Genomic DNA, 22461 nt, shown 5'->3' on the forward strand with positions numbered 1-22461 from the left:
GGTGAAAAGTTTATGGTTACCAGAGCCACAGTCTAAGGAACAGGCAGAGGGAACATTCTTGTTCTTCAATTCACACAATATTAAATTGTTTTGTTAGTAGCTGCAACCTTGGTAGGAGTGGAGAAGAAAAATATCAGGAAAAACACAAAGCAGCAAAACCCATGAAAAACTGGAGGTGATCAAAATGAGGGAAAGAGAAAATCACATGAGCCACACTCTGTTGGACCAGGTGTCCATGCAAGGCCTTATCTTGTCCTCAAAACTGGCCAGTGGTGAGTGAATGTCTTTGGTGTCTTAACCTATCTCATGTTTGACTTTACTTTTCCAAGGATGTAAATCACCAACTACTGCTGTGTTCCCTGAGCCTGTTTTAGACTCAGTTGATGTTCTTTATTTCTTCCTCTGCAGAAGTCTGCTAAAATGTATTTGTTATTGTGCAATGATTAAACCTTGTTCCTTGAACTGTAGGTGCCAGCAATGTAAAGAATAAGGAATGTTAATTTAAATGTTAATTTAAAGAATTTTATGGACAAGTTTTTGAGTTGGTTTTGCATAAGGCTGCCTATAATATTACAGGATAAAATTTCTGTCAGAGTTTCTTTTTTTGTTTGTTTCCTGGTATGTCCAAGCTTTTCTCATCAACAATTCTTATTCTCTCTATGCTTTCAAATCTTGGAGAGTTATCATATGCCTCCCTTCCTCTTTGTCATACAGACAAATAGTGCACATTAATTCTTTGATTTAATCCTTCTTAATAAGCCTGTTCCTCCGGGGATTAATTATTTTAGTTTCTGTACTGTATCTTGCACTTTGTTGACATCTTGTACTGGGAGCCTACAACTGAGTGCAGTATAAAATTGAAAGCTCATCTCTCATTAGTTTTTCGTGCTCCCATTTGGATAACGGCTTTCCAGGTTCATTTCTCTGAAACAGAGTAAGGGAGAGAAGGTTAAAATAAATCTGTCCATAGGATGTGGAGAGAAAAACAAGCCCCAGCAGTAATAACCTTTTGTTACTTTTGTTTTCCCACACCCTTATGAGCATCCAGTTAGAGTAAAACTTGCATTTAGCAGGGAAGGACCCTGTCTGATTTCCAAGCCATGAATTCCTGGACCTGTGGTTGGATTTGGGTTATGAGCTGTTTCATGGAATGGTGTGAAGAGGGTGTGAGATGCTCTCTCCTAGGGGGGAATTTTTACCTGCTGGGGGTCTTGCGAATGTCAGAGACTGCAGATCATGGACACTGGGTTCTGCCAAGGTGCACATCTCAGTAGGGTGGTGATTTTGGGGTGAGCTCCCTGAGCCTATGCACTGTGTGGCAGTGTGGGCACTGGAGCTGCTCTGTAAGAAGGGCTGGTGTGGCACTGGGAGAAAGAGGAGATGGGAATGGCCCAGGCCAGAGCTGACTCCTGCTGCCCTGCAACTTATGCTCTGCAGGCCATGCTCTCCCCTGGAATATGCATTGCTGCAGAACATCTTCCTAAGGGAAGAGTTGGGGTTTTTATAGGAAAATTTAAATTACTTTAAATGCTAAGTTTTCACTCAGATGAATTTAGTATATTATTTTTTTTAAAATATTGTAAACCTTAGTTTGTAGTCTGGATCTTTTTATCCTGTTTACCATAGCAAAGACTCAGACTCCATTTCCTAACCATTAATGGATTTGATCCAGTCCTGCTGAATTCAGGATGAAGACAATTTTTGTGAGTCTGCAGCAATGCTTTGGTGAAAGTCTTTGGCCTATCTTATATAGAACATCAGACTAAACTACTTTAATATTTATGAATCCATTTATAAATTCTGGCCTTGAGATTTATGAATGTGACACCCGTTGACTTCAGTGGGTGGTGATTTGTGCCTTAAGCAAATGTATTTTTGAAAAGAAACTTGTGTTGCAACTGTCCCATTTTGTGAAGGTTTGAGCTGAAGAGCTTTCCAGTCAGGCTTGTTTTGTTTTCTTGCAGAATGTCAATTAATTTTATTGCTGAGGGTAGGACTCAACTATGTGTTTTGTCAAAGTGTCCTCAGAAATGCTTTATTTCAAATGGTTCCCTGTGATAAAATTGGGAAAGTTAATCTTTTTGGATCTTGCTGTTAGCAAATTCATGGGCTTGATATTCATGCTTTTCCTCCCTGAAAGATTAAAACTGAGAAACTCTGTTGCAGGGAACTGCAATTACTATTCCCTGCTTGCAACAACAGCAATCAAGTTTACAATCCCCTGAGTCGGCAAGATCTGCCGCATTTATCATTTTCATTCTTAACAGCTATTTAATAACTCATCTCTTCCCCACTTGGAATTACACATACCTGTGGACATCAAGCCTAGAGACTTTCCAAAATGTTCTTGCTGAAGCATTATTTTAGGTGAAAATACTGGTTGTGTTTAAAAAGCTACAGGATTGTAACAGCTCTTGCAGTTGAGCTCATTGCAGACGAGGTTCCTACTGGTCATGTAGAGGTATCCCAAAGGTGGAAGCCACCCTGGTAGAGGTGCTGTGCTGTTTCCAGCTCTGAATTTCCCTGCTCAGAAGCCTCTCTTATGCTTTTGCCGGCTGTACTCTGCAAAAGGAGTATCTATGGCAAATACAGAAAGTCGTGGGGTTTTGTATTACCTAAACCTTTTGAAAATGAGATTTACCTCTTGTGATCTGCAGGAATTCATAGGCGAGTGGCTGCTAGGACAGGGCAGATTATGGGGGACAGACACAGGAGATTTACTGGAGGGAAGTGGTGCTTGGGGTCGTGGCCTCGGTCTGCTGGTGCTGCTGGCCCTGGGCAGGTGCTGAGTGGCAGAGGAGAGAATGTGGTAATTTTCTTGTAAAGACAGAGAAGTTGGAAGCAATGTTTTTAACATTGCTCACTGGCGAAAGCCAGGCATTATGGCCAGGACCCTAGTCTGGAAATTTGCTGGCACTGCTTTGTGATATCGCTTTGTGTCTGTTTGCTCGATGGTCCAGTGAGAATGAGACACAGTCTGTCTCACTATTGTGTCCCTTAAAAACCACAGAAAACCCTTTTGAGTTTCTAAAATGAGTTATACCATACAACTGCAAGATTTGGGTTCAGATCCTCATCTGCTGTAACTAATGCAGCTCTCATAACTTCAGTTATATTGGCTCAGATTTGTCCCCCTGCTGTTATCAATCACACCTGCGACTGTGTAGTCTCTAAGCTGGGCTCCGGGGACAAAATTTTATTTTTGGTAGCAGTGGAAGCGTGTAAATGCATGAATGGATGGATATCCATCCTCCCTTGAGCAACAAGGACAGTAGAAAGCGGGCTGTGGAATAGCTCCTGTATGGTGCTGTTCATTAGTAGATCTCAAAGTACAGTAAAAATGTGACCTTATCCCCATTCTGCAGAGAATAAATGGGGACCCTAAGGAACACACGGCTTCCATAGAGTTACCCAGCAGGCTCTGTGTCTCTGCTAGTCTGGCTCTGTAATTCCTATGTGTATCCTTAATTATTCGCCCCCTTATTTTTTTGGGGATATACAAAAATAAAGCAACTTAATTGCAAACCAACTTGAAAAAAAGCTGAAAAATACTAAGAGTAATAAAAATATAAATGTTCAGTTGAAAACTTCCTCCTCCAGCCTGAATAGATAGGTGTAGCTTTAAGGCAGCAGCAGCATCCAGCAAAGTAAGTGCCAGTATGTTCCAAATATTTGCTACAATTCCTTCAGTCCCTCATTTCACTGTGACAGAAGATGAATTTGCAGCACTGCACAATTCTTCCTCTGCAATACTTCAGTAGTTCAAGGCATGTTCTCAAAGAATCAAATGCAAATATGACATAGGAAGGGTTTTTGGTTTTGTGTTTTTTTTTTTTTTCATTGTTACCTACATGAATTAAGCTAAATGGAAATAAAATGCCAAACACATCTTTTCCTGAATCAGTGTACTGTGTGGTTGGGAATGAAGACACTGCAGAAGGGAAAACATTGAGAGACCCCATGTGGGCAGGGATGAGTTTAGAAGGTCTGTGGTATGTCCTTCACTCTGCCTCATTCCCCAGGTGATCTTGCTCCTGGTGCATCAGGTCCATTCTAATGGAACTGAACAAACAGCATTTCCATTCTTGACTTCAGCACTGGAAGGACAGGTCTGTTATTGTTTGGAAAAAGCATGTTCCTGTGGTTCTCAGACCTAGAAAAGGATCATAAAATTAGCACGTGGAATTTGCTTTCTAATTCTCTGCTATACTAGTGCCAGTTTGGTCAAATGTCTAACAGTTGTGTATTTAGGGTACAGATGTGTTGATATAAACATAGAATTAGATGTTGTCCAACATGTTGTCCTGCAAATATAAATATTTTCTCTTTCAAGTCATCTACAGAGTATTTTTGGCAACTATATAGTTAAATGCATATCTCTCTCATCTTCTCTGTGAATTGATTGTTGGGAGGACCCTATAGTGCGAATTCCCTTCTGGAGCCTTCACTGGTATCACAGGGAGTGCAGGCTCATAACCCAGGCACTGAGATTAAATATCAGATATTTTGTAGCTCCCTTTGGTTTCAGGAAAATAATCTGAAATTCAAGGCTGTATTTAGGATTTGTTCATACACAGGTATGTCATTTGGCTAGTTACCTTTTTAAGACTCAGATACTCAAAAAACCCAAAAAGCTCTTTATTTACAGAAATGTTGTTTCTAAGAATTTCTGAAACACTCTGGTTTTGTAGGCTACTGGTTTAATTAACTAAGGAGACACATGATTTTTTATATTAATTTCATGTTTGTTCACATTTAATTTTATCTTCCTATGTGTATCATGTGCTCAGAGATCGGGAAGTAAATCTGCCTTTACATGGCAGTGAGAGAAACTTTGTAAAGCTGTACTAATGAGGAAGAAAATGAGCATTAATTAAACTTGCGGTTACAGGATGGGCCGAGGCTCTGGAGTCCTGAAGCAGCAGTTAGATGGGTTACTTCATTACAGCCCAGAACAGGGAGCTGTGATGTGAATGGGAATGAGGAGACAATTAAGTCACTCACCAAGTGCAGAGCCAGAGAGACATTTAATTATCCACAGGAGCTAACGCTCTGAAACCTGGAGTTTTCTGTACATCTAAATATGCCAGGCAGTTTTTCTGTCAAATTAGACTTCTAAAGAGTGTCTTTAGAAATGCAAGAAGGGTTGAGAGTGTTGAGGAGAAGGGAGAAGAAACCTGCTTTTCAACTGAGCTCTGTGGTGCGGTGGCAAAGCACTGGCAGGTCTCCTGGGCTGGAGAGGAGATCTCCATCGTGGTGGACAGGATTATTGTAATTAATTTAGGCAGAAAGCCCATGTGGCTGCTGGCATTGCCAGTATATGTAGATCCTGTGGTCCTTGAGAACCATGGAAGGAGGTCTTCAGGGATGCACGGGAGCCCTGTTAACCCCAAAAGAGATTAGTGGAACTCTAAACACCAACCCTGTGTGTTGCAATGGACTGATCTGTGGCATGTCAATGTAATTCATGTCGTAATTAGACAGGACAGTCACTCTCTGCCTTCCTTGTGAGTTTTTTCCTGTGTGGCTTTCACTTCTAAATAACTGCCTTGGTAACCTTAGCAGAGGTTTTGATTCTCTGAACTGCTGTTTCCTTTTGATTAAGTGTCTTCTGCTTTAGTCTTTAATGCATATTAATGAGTGCCAAGCAGTGCTTGACTTGAGTAATTTGCAGCTGGGATCTAAAAGCCCCTGGAAGAAAGGCCTGGGGATATCCCGCTTTGGGAAATAGTGGAATATTATAGACTCTTTGCTACAGTTTGGTGCATTCCAAAGGCAAACAGTTTTTCCATTAATTTATATTTTCATTAGTCACAGGACATAGTCTCTCCTGCCATCATTATTTAGCAATATTCCCATATGCAGTTCAGTTTCAAGTTAAAAGTCCCAGAAAAGGAGGGGAAGAGGTAACAGTTAGCTCAGCATTTTTTTCCAGAATTGGAATTCCTTTCCATGAGGATGTGCAATCCCATGCCTAATTCTGTCCAATAATTTTCTGAAGACCTTCTAATTGAAGGAAAGGAACAGGTGTGCTCAAACAATACAGCATTTCTGTTTTAGTCACCCAGAGACTGCAATTTCTCCAGGAAATTGCAGCAACTTTAATGCTCTCTGTTGTCATCATGAACTTGGTGGTTGTCTGACAGTTGTCTTGGCATGACAGGCTGGCTGGCACAAGGGTGATGGCATCTGTGGATAAGAACAGGACTGATGGAAGGTGAAGGATGTGTACAAACCCCTGCACAACGCTGGTGTTGGGTTGATGACTAAAAGCAATCTCCCTTTCATGGTGGTTTTTTGAGGTTGTTTTGAGTAGTATCAGAAAAAAATGCAATAGGCAATTGATCTTGAGTACTTCATGTTCAAAGCACTTGGCAAAAAAAATAACAAATCAGCCCTTGTAATTATCCTGCAAGACTGTTGTTATGCTGCCTCACAGGTGGAGAAATGGAAGTAAAGAGGTTAAATGTCTTGCTCAAAGCAGCAAGGAAATGTGTGGTGGAGACTTTCAGGAGCCCCACATATTTCTTAATGAATCATTTATAACTGTGGTTATATTATTAGGCAGTTGGCTTGACCTGTGGATTGCTGTAGGAATTCTGCCTTGCCATCTAAATGAATTTTCTTCTTAAAATCTTGAAAAAGCCATTTTTTCTTTAATTATTTCATGACGATATGTTGGCTAAATCAAAGACTGTGTAGGACACGCAATACATAAAAATATGTAATTCTTGAACAGTTCAAACACACATTCTTTCCTAATAATTCCAACCAAAAATAATTGATATGTTTCTCAGGTGTCACCTTCATCTTCTCAGGAGGGAGAGTTCACTCTGACCAACTGTTTTCATTTCCAAAAGGCCACCATGCCCTGGAAGCTAAAGTTCACCTATAACAGTTGTGCTTCTGTCTAATCAGTTCAACTACTGAGTGTAGAAGTTGCTTATCTGTTAATATTCTTAGAAGATCTAAATTCCTCCAAACTCCCATCAGTATTCCCTGCTGCATACAGTGTACAGCAGCATTTTCCCCAGTATCCTGAATTATGGTCTGCATTCCAAACCAAGGTCTGGCATTAGATGCTTAGTTAACACTAGGTTTAATGAACCCAGAAATACATAGGAACCTGTGCACAGCCATGCTTTTTTTTTTTTTTAACTTAGAAAAAACAAAATCACTTTTTTTTTTTTCACTACAGTCAAGCTCTCAGTGTATTTCTCCTGAGCATATGTATGGTGTTTGCATCATACCCTGTGCAGCTGAGCTCACAAATGTTTGCTCCTTCTTGATCTTTAGTTGTGCATTTAAAACAAGATTTCAGGATTTCTGGATATAATACTTAATATCTAGAAGAAGTGTGTGTGTGTAATGCAATTGGAATACACATTAAAAGGAGGGTAACATCACCTCTGAATTTTTCATGTATTCCATTTTACAGCAAAAGATCAGCTTTTGTCTCTCTGGGTTCAGTACTTATTTTCTTGGTTGTTTTGGTTTCCTTGAGCCTACTGAGCCTGTCTCACCTTTTCTATGTCTGATGTGGAATCTAAATTAGATAAGAAGAAACAGGACATGATTTCAAATTCAGTTTTCTCTATACAGGCAGGATGGCATCAGTTTAAATTGCTTCGATATAATTTTGCCTCTTTAATCCTTCCTCTTCAATCTGTTTTTGTATACATTATATATATGAATTCTGGGACTGGAAATTTTGCCTAATGTAAGTTAAGACATGACAGATGAACCTGACATTTTTCCAAGGAGGGAACTAGTGAACATACTGTATTTATAGCAGTAGGAATGTAGTTTGCTGCTTGTAGAAGAAAAATATGTGTTGTATGAGAACTTCAGTGTGGGGTTATGAGAAGAGTGTTTAGATGATACTTGTTTCAAGTGAGGATTCTGGGTTCAAAGGAGCCAAAACTGGTTCTCCTGAAGCTTGAGATAGGCCTTCAGCAAACAGGGAATTTAGGCTCCCAGAAGCTCAGATAGCAAGATGAAGTGTGTCACAGTGTTGAGGTGTTCTCCTGTGTCCAGCTTGGAACTCCAGTGACTTCAGGATCATCAGTGGGCAGAGAGGGAAAGAGCATGATGAAGGAGCTTCTGAAGGTTGGATCTGGAGCTTCTCTCGATAATCATCTGAACAATTTCATTCATGTCATTAGCAAGACTTTCTGTCTACAAGCTGAGAGTTCATTATTTTGAGTTCTCAAACATGGATGTTCAAATATATGCAGAAAAATTGATTCAAGCCAACCATCTCTGCAAGCAGCTCTTGGCTGCTGTGATCTTCTGCAGTAGGGCAGGACTGCAAGAGGAGACAAACCCAAATCATCCAGGTGCCCAAGTTACTTCACCTGCATAAAGATGATGAAAAGTCTTTTTCTTTTTAAAGTTTTCGGTCTTTATGAGGGTTTCTCCTGAACATAGTGAAAATTGCTTGGATGATATTCCTTAGGGGTGCTCTGTAGAAGTGCAAATTTCTTTTTTCATACCAGCGTATCTGTCCAGTCTGCATAAGATTTATTTTTTAACAATGCACTACTGACACTTTTTTAAAACTAGTTGTGGCTAATTCTTGAAAGATTATTTTGTCGGCTGAACCCTTTATGTCAAGGGGGGAATAATCACAAAGCTTATCTGCTTGCAAGTAAGACATAGTATTTTTCCATCCTGCTCCTGAACAGAAAGGCTGACTCTACATTTTTTGACTAGAGCTGCACATCAGGACCAGCTTATGGCATGAACTGATCCTTTATTTAGCAGAAATAGTAAACACTGGGGCGGTGTGGGCTTGATGGATAGCTAAGGTCATCATAACCTGCATTTTAGCTGTTTTTTAATGGAGAGGGTGTTTCCTAGACAGATTCTTAAACCTATACTTCACTCATGTGGCTCAAGGAGAAGTCCTTTAGGCTCAGGGTTGTACCTTTTGTCCTTTCTTGTCAAGCTGGGGAAGTGATGCTTTGTTTTGCTCTAATAAAGAATTCACCTGGTTTCCTTTCTGCATCCTAATTGCTCTCCAGGGAGCACTAAAGTGTGCTTAAGCATATTGTAACTGTTTACTCACAACGCCTGCTGTATGTGCAGTAATGCCAAGTGTTCCATCTCTGCCCTGTCCCTACAGGCTGGCATGATCCGCACGGACAAGGACGAGTTCTTCATTGAGCCTCTGGAGAAGGGAACCCGGGAGGAGGAGGAGGGAGGAGGCAGAACACACGTGGTCTATCGCAGAGCAGCTGCCAAGAAGCAGCTTCCTCTTGAGAATGTGGATACCCTGTATAAAGGTAAGGCAAGTGATGTATAAAGTGTAGCTGAAGGCAGGTAGTCAGTGTGATCTGCTACTTCTGGCTTTTGTATCCTTGAGAATGAAATGTGTTCTTCTCCCTCCAAGGATGAAAAAGTGTGGAAGGAGTTGAACACTTTACCTGGGATAAGCAAACATTGCAGCAGCCAAAACCATCTCCAGGATGGTGGAAATGACTTTGCTTTAAAGAGTTTCCTTGGCTCCAGAGATAGCCAACATAAAGTTGTGTGTCCCACTGAGTCCCCGGGTGAGAGCAGAAGAGGGGGGTGGTGGATGACACAGCAGTGCAGAGGTGCCTGTGCTGGGGGCAGGTGGCACTGCTGGCTTGGCAGAGGCTGTGTTGGAAGGCTGCAACAAGGACACCAAGGCTAATGTGGTACATGGGCTTCTCACTGAGTGTCTTTGCTGGGCTGGATTGATCCCAACAGGGAATAATGGTATCTCCAGTATGAACACAAACTGTCTTGATTTATTTATGTGCTACCAAGTGTGGAATTTAACGTATTAAGTATGTGATAGACAGTGATGGAATAGCAGGAATTAAACATAAACACCAATTCTATGCAGTGTTTTCTATTTGTCTGATAACTGCTTGGATATTGCATCCTTTTTTCTAAACAAATAAGGGATGCAAATCTGGTAAGTAGATGTTTTGACAGCTGATGTTAACACTGAAATTAACTGGGTCATTTGAGTGGAAACAACAAAATAGCTACATTTTTGTTCCAAATGTGTGTACCAAACTGCAGAGTTATTTGTCACTCATACCCTAGTATTATCTTATTTCAGTATAATAGGTTTTCAAGTATAGGAAGGAAGGAACAGAGAGCCAGAGAGGTGAAGCACTGAAATTAGGGTCATGTGAACAATAGAAGTTTCTCACTGTTCAAATGGGAACAAGGATTAAAAAGAAAGCAAGCAATAGCATTCAACCAACCTTTTTTTTCCACCTTGGAAATAACCCATGTAATTTTGTGGCTGACACAGTGCTGTGGGGAGACTCTTCTGGTTGCCTTTGTACTCACTGTGGAGCAGAGCTGGGGAATGCAGGAGTCTGAGAGCCACAATCCCAGAAGGATTGGATGGTAGATAGGATGGAAGTTACTCTATTAGTAGATGTTTATAAAAATATTGCGTGTTGGAAAATATCAGCCGCTCACTGTGTTTCCTCCTAAACAAAAGAGACTTGATTTCGTTCACACCTTATGGCAGTATTTTTGGTTTTGGATGGTAAATATTCCTCAGGAGTAGGAGTCTGGTACACAGCAAAGTGTAAACTGTAGATCAGCTCCAGTTATTGGCATGCAGTACCTGCGAGAGGAGGCTCTGACAGCAGTGTCTGAAAACACCCCTCTCAAGTGCTGTGTGGCTTCTCGAGGAGCTGAGGGTGGCACTGCCCGCCGTGCCGGGCAGCAAAGCCACACACCGTGTCTGATGCCACCAGACTTCCGTGTCTGTCACCTCACTTGCACAAGGGCTGGAGTTTGCAGGCTCTGGTACAAAGGCACAAAGCAATCAAAGCCTTCAGCCAGCACTGGGGGGTTGAACAGCGAGGCTGAACTCATGCGGGCCAGGCTGAGACGTAGCAGTGACCTTGTCTGGATCAGCAGGAGTTGGGGATAGGTGGGAATAGTTGTGATAGTTCACATTTTAAAGTAAAGAAATATTTAGTAATCTAAGTAGTCTTCCTTTCTACCCCACCATCTTTTGATTGTAAACTTAGTTACAGATTAGTTTTCATTTTGGAAATAACCTACTGCAGTGCAAAGGGGATTTTTTTTCCATGCAATTCTTTGCCTTTAACAAAGAAAGTGAACAGGCACTCCAAAATGGTCTGTTCTCTACTTTTTATTAAACCTGGCTTCCCACCTCTGACTTGCTCTAGGCAACAGGCACGGAAAGGACGTGCTTTCAGAAATTGTAATTTTATTTCCCAGTTTGTCTCTTTACAGAATGCATTGAGTTTTGGTTTAACAAACATCAAAACATTTAGTGACTGGGTGTTGAGAAGGGCGCTGTGCTGCGTGTTTCCATAGTGCTCTAAATTGATCGATGGGCTGATTTAGGAAATACTTAGTAGGGCACTTTCAGCATGCTGTATCTATTAAAAAAAAAAAAAAGGAGGTTAACCAAGAGCACTCCCCCTCTTCCAACATCCCTGGAGACAACTGCATTGTTACCAAATCCCATAAATTTACATGTGATGAATTGTAACACTTGGACTATTTTTAAAGGTCCAGCCTCCAGGAATCTTATGAATATGTGATGATTTTTTTTTTCCTAGGTAAGCTTCTGGTTCTTTTAACTGTTGAAAAAAATCTTTAGTTTCTGGCTGTGTAAATATTTTAAGGTAATGAGTAACACAAAGTTTATGTATTCCATAGTTTTTAAGACAGCATCTTTCAAAGTCCCATGATATGCTAATTTAATCCCATGATTTGGGAGGGGATTGTGAGTCATGATTTTTGAATGTTTCGCTTTGGATAGATAGATACAAATTCCTTATAAATATTTCTATTTCTGGCACTCTTTTCACAAGAAATAGGACAAGATGTTCTCTCCCCAGTGAAACAGGAGGGGAAGGAATGGAAAGCTCCATGAACTTGGAGTTGGGTGGGTCAGTTGTCATTTCAAGGACTTGGGTCTGCAGTGAACAGTGGCCACACTGGACCTCACACAACACAAGGCTTTGGGGTTTACTACTGAATGCAGTTTTTTTGTTGAGTAGTTTGTTGAAGAACTTGCTACTCAACATGCATCTCCCATGGCTGCCCAGGCAGAGAGCTCCAACATGGAGCTGCAGGACAGCAGGAGAGAGACCCCTGAAGCTGATGAACAGCTGAACTTCCCAGAAGACAACCAGAACTAATGGAAGATCCACTGACTGGTTGTGAGTGTAGATTCACCAAAAAAAAAAAAAAAAAAAAAATAAATTTTAAAAAAAATTTCATTTTCCACACCATGGAAATAAACTCTAATTATGTCAACAGATACGGTGATGTGAACCTGACAGCAGGGTTATTCTAGCATTTTCCATACGATGCTGTCTATATTTTAATATTATAGCAAAAGAAATTGAGATTTTATTCCATCTGTTTAAAAAATATAAACAAACAAACCCCACGACCTCCTAACCCCTGGTGGGATCAAGGCATGCATCTAGTTTTGTGAAGGCTCTGCCGACGTGCTGGGTTTTGAGCAGTGGAATGTCCTGGGAAGGATCTGCCCTGAAAGGAGCGGCAGAGCTCTGCTCTGATTTCAGACTGTGCCAGGTTTGCTTCTGCATTTACATAAAACGCTATCAGAATATTGGGAAACGTAAATAGTTGTTTTGGCAGCCTGAATGACTTGTTTTGACTGGTGTGGGATTATCTGGTGTTGGCGAGAATGACAGAGTATGGGGTGTAATATTTCTGCCTCCTCTTCCCCTCTCAAACAGTACCATTTGTCAATGTACTGGAAAAATGTAAGCATCACGTTTTAGGCAAGTCATAATCTTCAGCAGAGTAAAACTGTGTGGGTCTGTGTGAGGTCAATACAAATTAGGCTAATTGTTTCAGAAAGAGAAATATTTTCATGTAGTGGCTGATGTATTGCAGGTATGGCGAGAATAAATTCTATTTTTTCTGGCGACTGCTCTTACTGCTTGCATGTATATAGTAATTTATCTTCCTCTAGATAAAAATAAGCAGCATGTTGAAAATATTTTAATATTTCCAGTTGAATTCCTTCTTACAAACATGAAAAATGTTGCTTCATAGCAGTAAAACTAGCTACATGATAAAACTGGAATTAAATAGATGAGCTAGAGTAGGTTGGTTTTTTTCTTAAATGTTCTTTGGATGTAAAGTGAAGAGATGGTAAGTATTTGATTGATGGCTATGATGAGGTCTGGAAAGCCAGCTTGATTTTTTTGTCTCTAAAGACAACCTGATTATCAGGCTTGTAAGCTTTAATATCACATTTCCCCAGCTAAATTACTGTGTCTGTTATGTTGATCAGCTGAGAGGAAATGATTATACTAAAACTTCCTTAAGGTTGGCCTTTTCTCTCAAAATCATTGTTTAAATATGGTGCTCTGAGTTTTACTGTATTGCTTGATTGATGAGAAACAGAAACTCAGCTTTAGTGACAGTTTTATTTACTGTGCAGATGAAAGATGACCTTAGCCAGGAACAGTTTATTACCGAGGAAGACAGCAAGGTAACTCCCCAAATGTGCTTAAACCAGGAAGTTGTTGTTTCTGCAAGTGCCAATTAAATCCCTTGGAATGGCCAAACCCAATCTGACACAAGTCCTGTCATGAATAGGCTGTGGGCTGACAGGGTGGACAGACAGGCTCACAGCCTCTGCTGGAGACTTGTGACCTCTTCCCGTGGCAATACTTGCCACTGCTGGTGGTCAGACCTGCAGAGGGGAAGTGGCTTGATGCTGAATGATGTGATCGTTTTATGTGACCCTGTGATGCACTTTTTGGGGCAAAACCCATAATTTTAAGTGGTTTGTTTGTTTGTTTTTTGTTTGTTTTTGTTTTTTTTTGGTTTAAATTCTGTTACTGTTTCCTTTTTTGATGTTGAGGGTGCTAACATCCCCCTGGCCATAAGAATATACCAGTCAGGTAAAAGGACAGAAATAAGTTGCTGCTTCTACTCAGCAGTGGTGGCCAACTCCTTTCTGACAGACACCCAAATCTCATCGGGGCAGAGCTGGTCCTCAGTCCTGTCATTGGCATCTCCTGCCCCTCCATGAAGCAAAAGGGCAAAAGTCTCTCCTTCTCATCCTACTGGGACATTCAGGAGTCCTGAGGGGTTAGGGCCAGTTCAGCAGGAGAGAAATCCAAGCAAATTTAAGCTGAAACAACCCAACCCTCTAAGTTTTTTGAAAAGATGAAAGTTAAAAATATGATAAAGTTGTAACAACTCAGTTGCCAGAGCTTTGCAGGTTTTGGAGATGATACTTCAGAGGGAGACTCCTCCATCATAGTCCATCAAACTGTCAATGCCATTGATTTACTAATGTATTTAAATTACTTTTTAGAAACCAATGTGCATCTGGTGTATATTTTTCTGGATTGCCTGAAACGACACTCAGATTGGCTGCTGCCTGGCTAGTTGCCATTCTAATTTACAGAAACTTTCCTGGTTACCTTTGCAGGGGAACAGTTCCTTCAGGAAACTGAAGTTTCTCCAAATCCAATCAATATTTCCTCTCAGCCTGCACTCTTGCTGATTAATTACTGCTCCCTTATTTTGCAGTCAGTAAGACTCTGATGACAATATTTTTTGTCTCCTTCCTACATCATCTGTGCATGATAAATACATCTGTCTTTCTCTCCTGTCTTGGGTTTTCTCTGAATTCCACATTGTAGATTCATTTTATGGGGATTTTCTGGGAAGAGGAAGATTGAGAATTCAGCTGCAAATCAGCTTTTAATAAGAAGCAAGGGCATGCACTCATGAGAAGAGAAGTCTCCAGGGACTGGTATTAGACCATGGGATGTCACCCTTCCCAGCCATCTTCACTGCAGCTGATGGAGCAGTTCTTTGCTAGCACAGGCAAATAAGATCCTTACAGCAATTTCAATAAGAAACTTTAGGATGAATCTAAAGGTTTCTACTTTTACAGCGGTGCAATAAATCATCTGGGATGATTAGGTGAAGGCTAATGAACAATGCTCTTACTTGTGCTCCATGGGAAATGCAAGAATAGCCTCTTTTTCTCTGGAGCTGATGGAGTTTTCTGCCATGGACCTCCTTGGTGGGTAGCCTTAGCTGGGCCACAGAATGGTGTCAGGTAAAAAAAATCAACCCTTCCAGTGCTTCTGGGTCAGTTTTCTTTGGCTGGAAATAAAATTACTATGAAAATAATTGATATATTTTTTTTTTTTAATACTAGTAATGTTGCTAAATTTTTTTGAAGGGGAAGTGTTCATGTAATTACAGATGTGTGGTGATGCAGATACATACTGGGACCACCGTAAAGGTGTGTGGGCTACTTGTACAGTGGGCTTTTTTCAGTTTTGGAGTGCTTTGGGAAGTATGTTGCATCTTCATTTTTCTGTTAATTAAACATCTTTTTCCGGGGTCTCTAATTTGCTTCCAGAACAATTGAACATTCATCAAATACTTTCTCATTATTATTTCTTAGTGATATCAAATCCGTAGTTGTTGCAGCACAGTTTTGTTTCACAAGGAACGTAAATCCTCTTGTACAGAGGTAAAAGTTGGTGGGGTGTCATGGAGCTGGAGTGGAGAACTGCCACATGGCCCACTCTGTTTTGGGTTCCTGGCACTGAACTGTCATCTCCCTATCCCACACACCCCATCAAACTGCAATAAAACGTTGCTAAACTATTACTATGTTCCTGGAATACAGGAACATAATAATAGTATGTGAAGAAGCTCAGTTTCAGTTTCTGTATTTGTTCCTGCCTTTCTCATTAGGCAGTTTGGGATCCACGTAGACTTCAAGGAAACACTTCAGTGCAGGCTTAGCTTTGAGCAAGTACTTAAGTCAAACTGATTTCAGTGAGATTCAGATATGTACCTTAGGCTAAATGTTTTTTATTCTGGCTGGTTTCTGTTTTGGTTATGAGGCAAGTTACCAGAGCAAGTTACTTCCATTCAGATATGTATCAATTACAGGTGAACGACTTAATTATTTGTGCTTATTTAAATATCACAGATTTGCATGCATTGTTAGCTAATGTAAAAATAAAATTAATTCTCAACTGATGAGTTCATTTTAGTTTCTCTGCTAAATTCAAACTCTGTAAGGCTCTCCAAAGTGATGGCTTGTGAACAGCTTACAGCCTGGAGCGGAATATCATCAAATATTGGTAAATGTAACAAAATTATAATAAAGCTGATATTGGTCTATAAAACAACAGTTTCCAGTTCTCCTGCAAAGTTTTTGTGAGAAGCTCTGATGAAAGTATAGGGAAAGCACTCATTTTACTTTTCACATCCTTCTATCAATTAATTCAGCACTGTGGGTGTGTGAAACTGAGGTTGATTAATCACTCGGTTCTGTTTACATTTAGTCAACACTTGTTTGCTTATAGATACATTTATAGAGACAAAAACTTTTCAACAGATTTCATTAAAGTTCATTTTAATTCTTGCTCCTAATATCTCACACATTGATCTCACAGCCCTTAATGAATTTAGCCTCTCAGCCTCCTGGGAGGAAAGAGAGAACAAAATATTTGCCTTTTGGACAGGAGTAACACAAACCTTGTTTTCACTGGAAGCTGATCCTGTTTCTTGCTGGTAATAGCCCAATGTAAGTGCAGAGTTCACTGGAGCAGCAGTTGGTAAGTCAGACCTGGCCCCCAGAGCCCCAGCTCGCCTACAGGAGGGTGTGCAGCCGCCCACAGGCGCGTGAGGAGGCTTTGCTTATGAAAATGTATGTGCACACCCACATGGTTTCTGCAATTTCACATTTACTGTTGTGTTTTTCCGTGAAGTGTCATCCTGTTGGGGTTTTGTTTATTTACAAGCTGTGTTCGTGTTGTCCAACCTGCTGAGAAAAACAGAGCATGGCAAGGATCCAGTAGGTCCTGCCAGGCTCAAAGAGGGAGAAACTTGTTCACAGAAAGACCTTAATATTCTGCCTTGACTAACTGAAAGTGTTCTGGAACCCATATCTCTGTTTAGGAAATGGATTCTGAAACTGAGAATTCAAAAATATGGGTAGCATGTAGTGTTTGCTGTTTTGTACCATGGGATTCAAACCCTGTGTTTAATAACAATACACAAAACAGCATCTGGTAGGCATCACTGAAATAAGCTCTGGTAGAAAATGCCGATAAACGTTTTCAGTTTAAAATGTTTTCTGACTAAAAGCGGCATAAATTTTGCCTGCTGTCCTTGATAATGATGATACAGTGGTTTGATCAGGCTGTAATATCCAGGCATCATCAAATGAAAGCAATGAGCAAGCCCAGAGCTGCAAGGGAGATGGATATCCTTCAAACATCTACATCTCTTGCAACAGAAGAGCCACATGTGAGGCCCTGTGAAGAGGTCCAAGGATTAAAAATGTATTCCATCTGGTTCTGACTGTTCTCAGCTGTGTGAAATGTGCTCCTCATGGGCCAGCCAGGGAAGCAGTGCTGTGTGCTGGTGTCTCAATGCTTGCAGAAGTGGCACTGGAAGGGTCTCTGCATTTATGGTGCTGTGAGACCCAGCTGGAGAATGAGAAACAAATTGCTTTGTCTTTCTCTGCATTAATTTAGTTCAGGGTCGCCACCATACACCAAACACATCCCTACAAGCTCTGTTGCCTGTGAGCTCAATGCTGGTTTAAAGGAGAGTCTTTCAGTGCCTCAGAGCTGGTGCTGCATAGACAGTTGTCACCAGGCTCCTTCAAGCCACTGCCTGTCTCTTTAGCTGGCTGTGTATATGGTAAGTTGTGCATCATATAATATATTTAATCACTGCATTATGGACTGTTCCCTTTAAAAGCTGTTCTTACCAGTGCCCTAAAATCATGTCCCAGTGTAGCCAGAGCTGCTTGTCCTGTCTCCCTTCATCTTTGCAGTCACAGGTCCCACAGAGCTGGGGGAGCTTAGCAGTGCAGACACTGCTGCTCACCAGTACTACTACTGGGTGAACTGGCAGAGGGACTTCTGCCTTTTGAAGACAAGAGGAGAGGAGGATGCAGCTCTTTGGGCTGGATTCTGCCCCTGGTGTGTGCAGGTGCAGGGATGAGCAGGGAAGCTCATGCCTCTTTGATGTTTATGCTTTAGCAAGGCATGTGTTCTGCTCTGTGGGAGGCTGGGTAGTACACCTGTAGTAACCCGGTGGTTGGTATGAATTAGGTGCCTGGTCTGCACAGCCTTGGTTTATAGCTGCAGCCTGTGTTGGGTAATAACTTTCTGCAGCTATTTTGTAACTCTTGCTTGGGACTGCCTGGACTTTTTAGGTAAAAATAACTTTCTCTAGGAAAAGCAAGCAACAGTAGTGTTAACTTTCATTTCAGCTAGTGCAAGGCTCCTTTCCCCCATGCCTCCCTGAAATTCTGAAAGGTAAGAGGGTTTTAGCCCAGGAAAAAAACAGTAACATTTCTGATTTCAGTTGCTTTCAATCTGCAGTTTGGTAACAGTAGTAAGTGAATTTCTTCTTGGAAATTTGTGCTTTTCTGTAGAGCAGAGACACTGTTTTGAAACAGTGGGATAAGTGGGGTAAGGCAGTAGCAGAAACTGTTACTGCAAACTGTGAGCACAAACTCTGATTTTTCTAAATGATCATTTAAAAAATGATTTATAATTATTTTTCAAAATATTTTGTCCCAAACTGTGTAGAGCATGAAGTCTCACGTGCACGCTTGCTGGTAATAGTTTGAATTTAATTGTCTTTGCTCCTTTGAATATAAACCTCAGGAGTCATTTTACCTAACATTCACATATTAGGTTAAAAATGTTCTGTCAGCAGGATTGTCTTGGATCATGATGTACTTTCAAGCCAAACAACAGTTATTTTGTTAATACAGAGGTGCCTTCTCGGATTTGAACCATTCCTGATAAGGACCCACATGTGAGCAGTGGCCATGAGCTGCTTCACTGAATTCCATCACATCTCAGGTGTGGATGATGCTCTTGCCTAGTTTGATCCCCATGGCACTGCCTGCACAAACCTGCATCCTGATGCTGAAACTTTGCTATTCTAATAAGACCAAGGGCATGGTTTGGTAATTGGTTTAAACCAATCTAACACTGTGTTAATGAGAGACCAGTCCTCCTTTTCACTGGCCACAGTCTCCTGTCAACTGTTGCTGTCTGAGCCACATTGCTGGAAGGGATGCAGTCACCAGCTGGAAACTGCTGGATGGTCCAACAATGCCAAGGCAGGCAACTGAATCACTACATTGCTTTCCTCACTGCTCATGGAGACCCTGTGCTCTGCTGGCTGTGTGTCTCAAAAGAGACCCCCAGAGAGTGGCACCTGGTTCTGTTGTCCACCTTCCCCATCCCTGTGCAAAGGTTTTGTAGACCAACATTCATTTTCTGTGTAATGTGGTTGCACAGCTCATGGAACTGCGGTGCCTGTTAATGGGTTAAATACCTAACACTTCATTTTTCAGCAGGTTCTTTGATTAAAAGCCTGAGACACATCTTTGCTCTTCCTTTTATCTCTGAGTTTTTGTGCAGTCACTTGCTTGTTCCAGCTCTCTGTGTGTGCTCGGACCATCTGGCACAGCTCGGCTGCCCGTCAATGTGTGCTGCTTTCAAGGAGGAAAATTATTAATCACAATCTGGATGGTGAGGAGGTTAGGGATTGCTTTTATTTCCACTGCAGAGCTGGCAGTTCCACAGGTAGGTAGTTCTTTAGGGAAGAACTACCCTTTGAGGAAAGGTGGCCAAAAATGCTGAAGGTCCAGGTGTAAGGGAGGAGCCGGGAGCAGCAGTCCTTGGCGCCTCGTGCTGCAGGAGCCTCACGGTGCTGAGGATCATTTTCTTTAGCACTGCTGGGCTTCAGACAGTTGTCCTTGGAAACAAATTCATTTCCCTGGGCTTTGCTCCATTTTGCAGGGTTTGGTCACTACAGACTGTCAATTTTAAGAGACATGGATTATTTTTTTTTGCTGGTAACCCTAATATTTTAACATTGCTTCAATAATCACAGCTTTGTAAACATTGAAGTGATTATTTACAGAACGCTTCAGGAAGGATTCTTTTATCCAAAGAGTGAGTTGCACATAAGACATGCTCAGTTCTAAAAGTAACCTGAAAAGACAAGCCTAATAGTGGTTTCTACAAACAGCCACCTGTGGGGACTCTTTAAACTTGTAATCCTGTCAAGTATCTGTGCACTTTGTGACCATGTCTGTTCGCCTGTCAGGGAGATCCTTTTTCCTGTGGTACATGTGGAGGCATATTGCAGTTGTTGAAGGCACTTGCTGATTGTGAATGGTAAGAGACACTGAAAAATGTTTTCTGCCTGAAGCAGCTGCCTCCAAAACGCCCATCCCTGTGCCTCCTTCAAAAACCACCTTGCAAACTTAGCAGGAAAGTCAGCAGGGAAAGTTTACTTTGCTGCTGAAAGGATTTTTTTAACTTTTTAAATGAATATGAACCACTGCTTTATTTTCTCTCTCTGGTCTCTTTTTTTTTTCTTTTTTTTTTTTTTTTTTGGTAAGTATCTTAGAAATAAATGGGTGATGTGGCTTAAGTGGCAAGGTGTTTTGAATGAGTCTTTGGATGTGGGAAGTCACAACATTTTGGAAACGTCATTTTTCCACAGATCAGCAAACCCAGGTCATTTCATGGGAAAGCATCTGGTGTGACTGGCAGCAACAGTAACTAGTGACATGAGAAACTGCCCTTGCCTGACTATTCAAATACATGAAATTAGCAGGCACTGAGAATTACATCTCATGAACTGTGTTTTGTTGTTGCTGAGTGGGCAGCAATTCTGTTTGTCTAATTGAGCTTCACTGTATCATAGTGTTCAGAGTTCATTCATCCTACTGCATTTCTTTCTATCTAGGCTTTTCCTCTTTTAGAGACACTGTTATATATAGTAATGAACACATTGCAGTTGTGCATGCCTTTTTCCCTGTGGAGTAGGGCAGAAGTTTGGATCTGATTTTATAGCATTCTCATACACATTTAGTCACATTGAAACTGGGTATGCCAAACCCTAGATATTTGGGGTTTGAATCTATTTTTAGGATGGCTTTTAAAGCAGACTTTTTTTCCAATACATTAAAAAATGGATTTCATGGAGGTTGGGAAAGCAAACCTTTCAGGAACCTGATCTTAAAATGATGAGTTGTCTAAAGCCATATATTAAATCTGGGCTTTAATCTCTGTTCACAGGCTCACTGGCCATTACTTCTGCCAGTTCAATGTAGCCTTTTCCCAGTCCCTCTTCAGAAAGTGTTGACTAAAGAGCAGGCTGAAAATCATACATGTTAACTTCATATTCTGCTTGCAAGCTGAAGTAATTTTTACTTTGTTCCTCTTAAAATAGAGCCTCTGGAGACTTGTTAAACTATGAAATGGTTACAGAAAGCAGCCCAAAGGCTCTAGCTAAGGGTATTAAATGTCCCAGGCAGCATGAAAATGCTACTCTATCTCCAGTGGAATAAAACATAACAAAGGGAGAAAATCTGATTTTGAGTCACTGTAAGATGACTGGAATATAATTTCTAAATATCCAGGTATTTTTCTAGGATATCCCAATTAAATGTGCACAGAGAAACGGATGGTATTGACATTTCCATGGCAACCCATTGTAGCATTTCAGATATTGACCTGCAGGTCATATATTACTGAAAAAGAATATTTTTGAAAGACTGGTAAAATCTGTCAGTCTACTGCAAAATGTACAGGCAACAAAATGCAGATGAGAAAACACAGGCTTTGGAATAAAATCTGGACTTAAAAGTTAAGTGGGGGTTTTGTTTAGGACTCTGCTGGTGGTAACATCAAGTGCCAGCCCCAAGGGGTTAATTTCTGCCATATTTTTGGCTCTAGGTTTGGTTTGTGTTTGTGGCTGAATGTGGGATAGAGGTGGGATGATTGTAAAAATGTTGTAGCAACTCCTATTACGCTTGTATTAGAGGTGCTAACAGACTTTGGGAGAGCCTGACGTGGCTGCCTTTGTGCTGCTCATACGCTGGTCCTTGGTAATGGTGGTGGAATATGGGTGGGAAGGGCACATGGCCTGAATTAGCTAAGCCTTAGATCTCTGTGGAGGTGTTTACTGGTCCATAATACTGCCTGACCCTCTTATCAGGTGTCCTGAAGGGAATTAAATGTTCTTTTGTGTTGCTGAAACCCTCGTGAAAAGCACTGGCAAAGGGCAGAGTGTTCCTTGCGGTGAAACTGGTGTGTCTGCTCTGAAGATTTGCAGCAGATCAGATTGATTGCACTGGTAGGATTTACAGTCCTTATGGGCCTCAGGTCAGACAACTGGAAAGCCTGATTGTCTCTGAAGTGATGGTGGGGGCATTTCCAAGATTCTCTGGGAGAAAGAATCCCCTAGCTAAGAGGCCACATTTCTTCCTTAAGATTATTTCTTTTCAATTTTTAAAAGTTTTTTAAAGGAGAGCTTGGAGTCTTTGCAATGTGAGATGGAACTGTACTCCCACCAAATAAATTACAGTGCCTCTTTCAAAATCCCCGTAGGCAACGCGTGCTATGT

General features: G+C 41.1%; 1 protein-coding gene across 1 annotated transcript in view; it reads left to right on the forward strand.

The window, feature by feature from the left end:
• The window catches only part of ADAMTS2 (ADAM metallopeptidase with thrombospondin type 1 motif 2), a 173291-nt gene that overhangs the window by 53394 nt on the left and 97436 nt on the right, over nucleotides 1-22461 (forward strand). The window contains exon 3 of the mRNA XM_064672116.1: nucleotides 9128-9287. Within this exon, the coding sequence (XP_064528186.1) occupies nucleotides 9128-9287 (160 nt within the window). The remainder of the gene's footprint in view (nucleotides 1-9127; nucleotides 9288-22461) is intronic.

Source organism: Pseudopipra pipra, chromosome 15 (assembly GCF_036250125.1).
Source record: "Pseudopipra pipra isolate bDixPip1 chromosome 15, bDixPip1.hap1, whole genome shotgun sequence".
Taxonomy (NCBI): Eukaryota; Metazoa; Chordata; class Aves; order Passeriformes; family Pipridae; genus Pseudopipra; species Pseudopipra pipra.